Source organism: Homarus americanus, unplaced genomic scaffold, assembly GCF_018991925.1.
Source record: "Homarus americanus isolate GMGI-L3 unplaced genomic scaffold, GMGI_Hamer_2.0 scaffold5589, whole genome shotgun sequence".
Taxonomy (NCBI): Eukaryota; Metazoa; Arthropoda; class Malacostraca; order Decapoda; family Nephropidae; genus Homarus; species Homarus americanus.
Genome location: NW_024736650.1, coordinates 5524212 through 5531144, shown reverse-complemented (window position 1 = coordinate 5531144; position 6933 = coordinate 5524212). Strand labels below are relative to the sequence as shown.

The window sequence follows — 6933 nt, the reverse complement described above, 5'->3', positions numbered from 1 at the left end:
ATGAAGCTTAGTGACTCTGGCCCCCTGAACCTTATTATTAAGTGAGTTCATACGTCAGCTGCCTCCTGGGCCACTCATACAGTATCGGGAGGTTAAGAGGCGAATGAATCAGACAGCAGAGATAGACCAAGCAGATAGCAAGCAGCCAGTCGGAGGTTTATCCAGGCAAGTCTGCTGTAGCCACCACCACTGTACGCAGACCGGGCAGCAAGCAGAGCAGAGCAGAGGTCGTGCAGAACAGTGGTCGTGCAGAACAGTGGTCGTGCAGATCGGTGGTCGTGCAGAATAAAAGTCGTGGAAAACTGATGTCGTGTAACCCGGGGGGGGGGTCGTATTGTGGATTCCTCTTCGTTTGGTCGGGCAGAGGTCGTACTGGGAATAAAGGTCGTGCAGCAGGATATTAGACATGAACCTCTATAGAAATTACTGTTATACAGGAGAACATTGCTTGATCAGCTGCAAAGTGGTCGTGCAGCAGAATGGTGGTCGTACAACAGAATGATGGTCGTACAACAGAATAATATTCGTACAGCTGAATGGTGGTCGTACAGCAGAATGGTGGTCGCACAGCAGTGGTGGTCGTACAGCAGAATGGTGGTCGTACAACAGAATGGCGTCGTACAGCAGAATGGTCGTCGTACAACAGAATGGTGGTCGTACAACAGAGTGGTGGTCGTACAGCAGAATGGTGGTCGTACAGCAGTGGTGGTCGTACAGCAGAATGGTCGTCGTACAACAGAATGGCGGTCGTACAGCAAGTGGTCGTCGTACAGCAGAATGGCGGCCATGTAACAACAGCAGCACGACATAGCAAGAAAACATCTGTTGGTGGTGGAGGAGAACAGCTGTGGGGCAGAGAAACGTCCATGTACCAAAAACATTTAATATATTCGTAAACAGTGACACAGCACAAGGATGATGGTCGTGTGAGAGAGAGCAGTTGTGCAGAAAATCAGTCACTGTTTATGCAGCAAATAGTGGTTACACAGCAAGTCATTAGTCGTGCAGCAAATCATTGATGAAGCGACAGGATATCGATTATTTTTTTCAGCACAACAGCAGGCGTACAGCAGACACTGAGTACAAAACACCCCAATGGTCGTGCAGCAACTTGGTTTAAATGCAGCAGTAAAGTGGCCATACAACGGAGAAACAGCAGCACAGCACAGAGGTTGTTATTTACTAAAACAATGTCTGTGCAGCAGTTTATACGCTGAGAGAGGGAACACTGTACAGCAGATCAGTGGCCGTGCAGTAGAACAGCAAGGGTGCAGCAGGACAGTGCTATGTAGCAAAACAGCAGGGGTGCAGCACGAGGTCAGTGGTCGTGCAGCAGAACTGCGAGGGGTGCACCAGGAGGTCAGTGGTCGCGCAGCAGGTCAGTGATCGTGCAGCAGAACAGCAGGGGTGCACCAGGAGGTCAGTGTCGTGCAAGTCAGTGGTCGTGCAGCAGGTCAGTGGTCGTGCAGCAGAACAGCAGGGGTGCAGCAGGAGGTCAGTGGTCGTGCAGGTCAGTGGTCGTGCAGGTCAGTGGTCGTGCAGCAGGTCAGTGGTCGTGCAGCAGTACAGCAGGGTGCAGCAGGAGGTCAGTGGTCGTGCAGCAGGTCAGTGGTCGTGCAGCAGAACAGCAGGGGTCGGTGGTCGTGCAGCAGAACAGAGGTGCACAGGAGGTCAGTGGTCGTGCAGCAGGTCAGTGGTCGTGCAGCAGGTCAGTGGTTGTGCAGCAGAACAGCAGGGGTGTAGCAGGAGGTCAGTGGTCGTGCAGCAGAACAGCAGGGGTGCACCAGGAGGTCAGTGTCGTGCAGGTCAGTGGTCGTGCAGCAGGTCAGTGGTCGTGCAGCAGAACAGCAGGGGTGCAGCAGGAGGTCAGTGGTCGTGCAGGAGGGAGGGGAGAGGAGAAGGTCAGGGCGGTGTTATGGCTCCTACATTACCAGAATGACCGTCTTCATGTTGACTGTTGATTCTGTGGCCCTGATAGTCTGCCTCACCTGCCCTGCTGGGTGGCCACAAGGCGCTGTGGTAGTGGGTGTGGCCATGGAGCGCCGCTGCGGTGAGTGTGGCCATGGGGCACTGCTGTGGTGGGTGTGGTGCTGTGGTACAAAGAGGGTATGGTCATGGGGGCGCTGCTACGGTGGGTGTAGTGCTGTGGTGGAGGGAGGGGTGTGGCATGGAGGCGCTGTTGCAGTGGGTGTGGTGCTGTGGTGGAGGGAGAGGGTGTGGCCACGGAGGGGTTGTTGCTGTGGGTGTGGTACTGTGCTAGAGGGGATGTGGAAGAAAGAGTGTGTGGCCTGCATTGGGCGCAGCTGTGATGGGTGTGCGATGAGGGAAGATTATTGCAACGGAATACAGCAGTAGATGTAGTGGGCGTGGTGTAGTGTGTTTGTGGTGTAGTGTGTTTGTGGTGTTGTGGTGTAGTGTGTTTGTGGTGTTGTGTGTTTGTGGTGTAGTGTGTTTGTGTGTTGTGGTATGGTGGTTTTGTGGTGTAGTGTGGTTTGTGGTGTTGTGGTGTAGTGTGGCCAGGTGTGGCAGGTTCAGTGTGAGGTGCCGGATGCAGGTTTACGGTGTTGGTGTTCAGGTGTAGCATGTTTGTGGCGTTGCTGTGTTTACGGTGCAGTGCGTTTATGGTGTGTGGTGTAGTGCGTTTGTGCTGTAGTGTGTTTGTGGTCAGGTGCAATGTGTGTTCAGGTGAAGCGTTTGGTGGTGCTGTGTGCTGATGGTGCAGTGTGCCCAGGTGTTGTGGCGTTTTGTGTGCTTGTGGTGTTGTGGTGCAGTGCGTGCCCAGGTGTAGTGTCGGTGTTCTGGTGCAGTGTGTCGGTGTCAGGTTGTGGTGTAATGTGTTCTGGTGCAGCGTGTTTGTGGTGCAGCGTGTCTTTGTGGTGTTGCGGTGCAGTGTGTTCAGGTGAAGTGCGTTTGTGGTGTTGCGTGCTTTGTGGTGCAGTGTAAGCTTGGTGGCGGTTGTGGTGCAGTGTGTTCGTGGTGTAGTGTGTTTGTGGTGTTGCGGTGTTGTGTGTTTGTGGTGTCTGGTGTAGTGGTTCTGGTGTAGTGTGTCTTGTGGTGCTGTGGCTGTGGTGTCAGGTGCAGTGTGTTTGTGGTAGTGCGTGTTTTGTGGCAGTGTGTTCAGGTGTCAGGTGCAGTGTGTTTGTGGTGTAGGTGTTTGTGGTGTCAGGCGTAGTGCGTTTCCAGTGCCTTGTGGTGCAGTGTGTTTCAGGTGTCAGCGTGTCTGTGGTGTTGCGGATGTAGCGTGTTTATGGTGTTGCGGGTGGGTTTGGTGGTGTGAAGTGCGTGGTGCGTGCCAGTTTGCGGTGGTGCGTTTGGCGGCGCTGGTGGGTGCAGTGTGTCTGTGGTGTAAGGTGCTCAGGTGTCAGGCGCAACGTGTGCCTGTGGTGCAGTGTGCTCTGTTGCAGGTTGTGCGTTTGGCGGTGCAGCGTGCCTGTGGTGTCGGTGGTGTCAGGCGGCCTTTGTGGTGTTGTGGTGCAGTGCGTTTGTGGTGAGCGTGCCTGTGGTGTCAGGCGTAGTGGCCCAGGTGCAGGTGTTTGAGGTGCAGTGTGGTTTTGTAGGCAGTGTGTTAGGTGCAGTGCGTGCTCAGGTGTCAGGTGTAGCAGGTTCAGGTGCAGTGTGGCTCAGGTGCTGGTGTGTTTCAGGCGTGTCGGTGGTGTTGTGGTGAGTGTGCTCAGGTGCAGTGCGGTTTGTGGTGTCAGGCCAGGTTGGGTGTCAGGTGCAGTGCCTGGTGGTAGCGTGTCTGTGGTGTTGCGCTGTGTGCTCAGGTGTTGTGGTGTAGTGCGGTTTGTGGTGTAGGTGCAGCGGGTGGTGCAGTGTGCTTCCAGGTGTTGTGGTGCAGTGGTTTGTGGTGTTGCAGGTCTGTGGTGCAGCATGTCTGTGGTGCAGTGGTTTTGTGTTGTGGCGTTCAGTGTGTCTTGTGGTGTTGGTGGCGTGAGGGTTTGTGGTGCTGGTGTGCGGTTTGTGCGCCCAGGTGCAGTGTGGCTCAGGTGGTGGCGTGTGGTCAGGTGCAGTGCGTTTGTGGTGTAGGCGTGGGTTTGGTGGTGTTGGTGACGCAGTGCGCGTTTATGGTGCTGCGTTCAGGTGCAGGTTTGTGGTGTTGTGGTGCAACGTGCTCTGTGGTAGTGCGTCGCGGTGCTGGTGTGTTTATGGTGCAGGCGGGTTTGTGGTGTTGCGGTGCAGTGTGGTTGGTGGCGTTGCGGTGCAGTGTCCCAGGTGTTGCGGTGTCAACGGTGCAGTGGGGTGCGGTGCTGTGGGTGAAAGCGTGTCGGTGGCGTCAGGCGTGCGTGCCCAGGGCCGTGGCGCAGCGTGCCTGGGGTGTCAGGCCTGTGGAGCCGTGGTGCAGTGCGTCTGAGGTGCAGTGTGCTCAGGTGTCAGGCGCAGCGTGCCCCAGGTGAAAGTGCGTGCCCAGGTGCAGCGTGTCGCAGGTGTCAGGGCAGTGCAGTGTGGCCCAGGTGCAGTGCGGCTCAGGTGCGTGCGCTGCGGTGCAGTAAGGCGCAGTGTGCTCTGTGGTGAAAGCGTGTGGCCCAGGTGCAGCGTGCCCTGCAGGCCAGGTGCGCAGTGCGGTCGCGGTGCAGGCGTGTCGCAGGTAGCGTGTCGCAGGTGTCAGGCGCAGCGGTGCCGGTGCAGCGTGCTCCAGGTGCAGTGTGGCCCAGGCGTGCGTGCTCAGGTGTTGTGGCGCAGCGTGTTCAGGTGTAAGGTGGCTTGGTGGTGCCAGGTGCAGTGCGTCGCGGCGCAGCGGTGGCCTGTGGTGTCAGGTGCAGTGCGGCCTGTGGTGCAGCGTGCCCAGGCGTTGCGGCGCAGCGCGGCTCAGGTGCAGAAAGCGTACCCAGGCCAGGTGCAACGCGTCTTGTGGTGCAGCGGCTCAGGTGCTGCGGCCCACGGCGTGCAGCGTGGCCTGGTGGTGTTCAGGTGCAGCGTGTCTGGTGGTGTCAGGGTGCAGCGGGCTCAGGTGCTCGTGCGCATGGCGGTGCAGCAGGCTCAGGCGCGTGGCGCAGCGTGCCAGGCGGCCAGGCATGCGGGCGGGGTGTGCGGTGTCAGGCGTGAAAGCGCGGGCCCAGGTGTCAGGCGGCCCAGGTGCTTGGGTGCAGCGTGCATGTGGCAGCGTGCCTGCGTGCTGCGGACGCAGTGCGCTTCATGGTGTCAGTGGCTCAGGTGCAACGGCCCAGGTGCAGCGTGCTCCAGGTGCAGCGTGCTCCGGTGTCGGTGGCTTCAGGTAGTGTGCCTCAGGTGCTGCGGTGCAGTGCGGCCCAGGTGCAGGCATGGTGGCGTCAGGTGCAACGTGTGCTCAGGCGCAGTGCTCTGTTGCGTATGGTGCAGTGCGTCCAGGTGCAGTGCGGCCCAGGTGCTTGCGGCTGCAACGTGTGCCTGGTGCGCAGCGTGCCCAGGTGTGAGGCCTACGGTGCAGCGTGCCCAGGCGCTGGTGGCGTTGTGCTCTGCAGTTACAGGCGCAGCGCGCCTGGGGTGCAGCGCGGCCCAGGTGGTGCGGCCCAGTGGCGTCAGGTGCAGTGTGCTCCAGGTGCAGTGTGCTCGGGCGCAGCATAGGCAGGCGGGCCCAGGTGCGGGCTCAGGTGCGTGCCTGGTGGTGTCAGGTGCAGTGGCCCAGGTGCAGGCGGTGTCTGGTGGTGCAGGCGGTTCAGGTGCCGTGGTGCAGCGTGTTCAGGTGCAGCGTGCTCAGGCAGCGTCAGGCGGTGCGGTGTGGCGTCGTGGCGCAGCGTGGGGTTCAGGCGTGAAAGTGTCTGTGGTGCGTTCTTGCGGTGCTGCGGCGCAGTGTGTGGTGCAGTGCGTGCTCAGGTGTCAGGCGCAGTGCGCTTCCAGCAGCGTGTCGGTGGTGTCAGGCAGCGTGCTCCAGGTGAAGTGCGTGGCTCAGGCGGCCAGGCGTGCGTGCTCAGGTGGCGTGCCCAGTGCTGTGCAGTGTGCCCAGGTGCAGCGTGCTCCAGGTGAAGTGCGTCTCCAGGTGTCAGGTGCAGCGTGCCCAGGTGCGTGTCCTGTGGTGTCAGGTGCAGGCCCAGGTGTAGTGTCCAGGTGACGTGGCGTAGCGCCCGATGGCGTGAACGTGCCCAGGTGTTGCGGGTGCAGTGTGGCTCAGGCGCAGTGCGTTCGGCGGTGTCAGGTGCAGCGTGCCCAGGTGCAGGCGTGCTCAGGCTGACGTGGTGTGGTGGCCCAGGTGTCAGGTGCAGTGCGCTCAGGCGCAGCGTGCTAGCGGTGTCAGTGCGGCTCCAGGTGCTGTGGTGCAGTGGGCTCTGGTGATGTGGTGTAGTGTGTTTGTGGTGTCAGGCGTTATGGTGCAGTGTGCTCTGGTGGTGCTGGTGGTGCAGCGTGCCTTGTGGTGCTGGTGGTGCAGTGCGTGCCAGGTGATGTGTGCAGTGCAGTGTGCTGTGTGGTGTTACGGCAGTGCCAGGTGCAGTGTGCTGGTGTAGTGTGTTCGGTGGTGCGGCAGGTGCAGTGCGTGGCCCAGGTGCAGCGGCGGCTCAGGTGTTGTGGTGCAGTGTGCTCAGGTGATGTGGTGTAGTGTTTTGTGGTGTTGCGGCGGTTACGGTGCAGTGCGTCTGGTGGTGCCAGGTGCAGTGCGGGGTTCAGGTGTCAGGTGTAGCGTGTTTGTGGTGCTGGCGTGCCCAGGTGGTTGTGGTGTTGGCGGCGTAACGTGCTCTGTGGCTGTTGCAGCGGTTTGCTAGTAGTGTGTCCGTTGTGTTGTGGTGCAGTGTGTTTGTGGTGCAGTGTGGGTTTGTGGTGCTTGTGGTGTCGTTTGTTTGCGGTGTCATGTGGCGTGCAGTGTGCTCCAGGTGGCCAGGTGCAGTGTGGTGGTGTGCTGTGTGTGGGTTTGTGGTGCTAGGCGTTGCGTGCAAGGTGTTTGTGGTGCTGGTAGTGTGGCTGGCGGTGTCAGGTGGTGCGTGCTTCAGGTCAGGTGTAAATGCTGTGGTGTGGTCGGTATTGCGG

At 59.5% G+C, this 6933-nt stretch overlaps 1 protein-coding gene across 1 annotated transcript in view; it reads left to right on the top strand.

Annotated features, from left to right (window-relative positions):
- Positions 1-1935: 1935 nt before the first annotated feature.
- Positions 1936-6933, top strand: part of LOC121872251 — a 32049-nt gene continuing 27051 nt past the window's right edge. The window contains exons 1-2 of the mRNA XM_042374918.1: positions 1936-2050; positions 4359-5975. Of these exons, the coding sequence (XP_042230852.1) occupies positions 1936-2050; positions 4359-5975 (1732 nt within the window). The remainder of the gene's footprint in view (positions 2051-4358; positions 5976-6933) is intronic.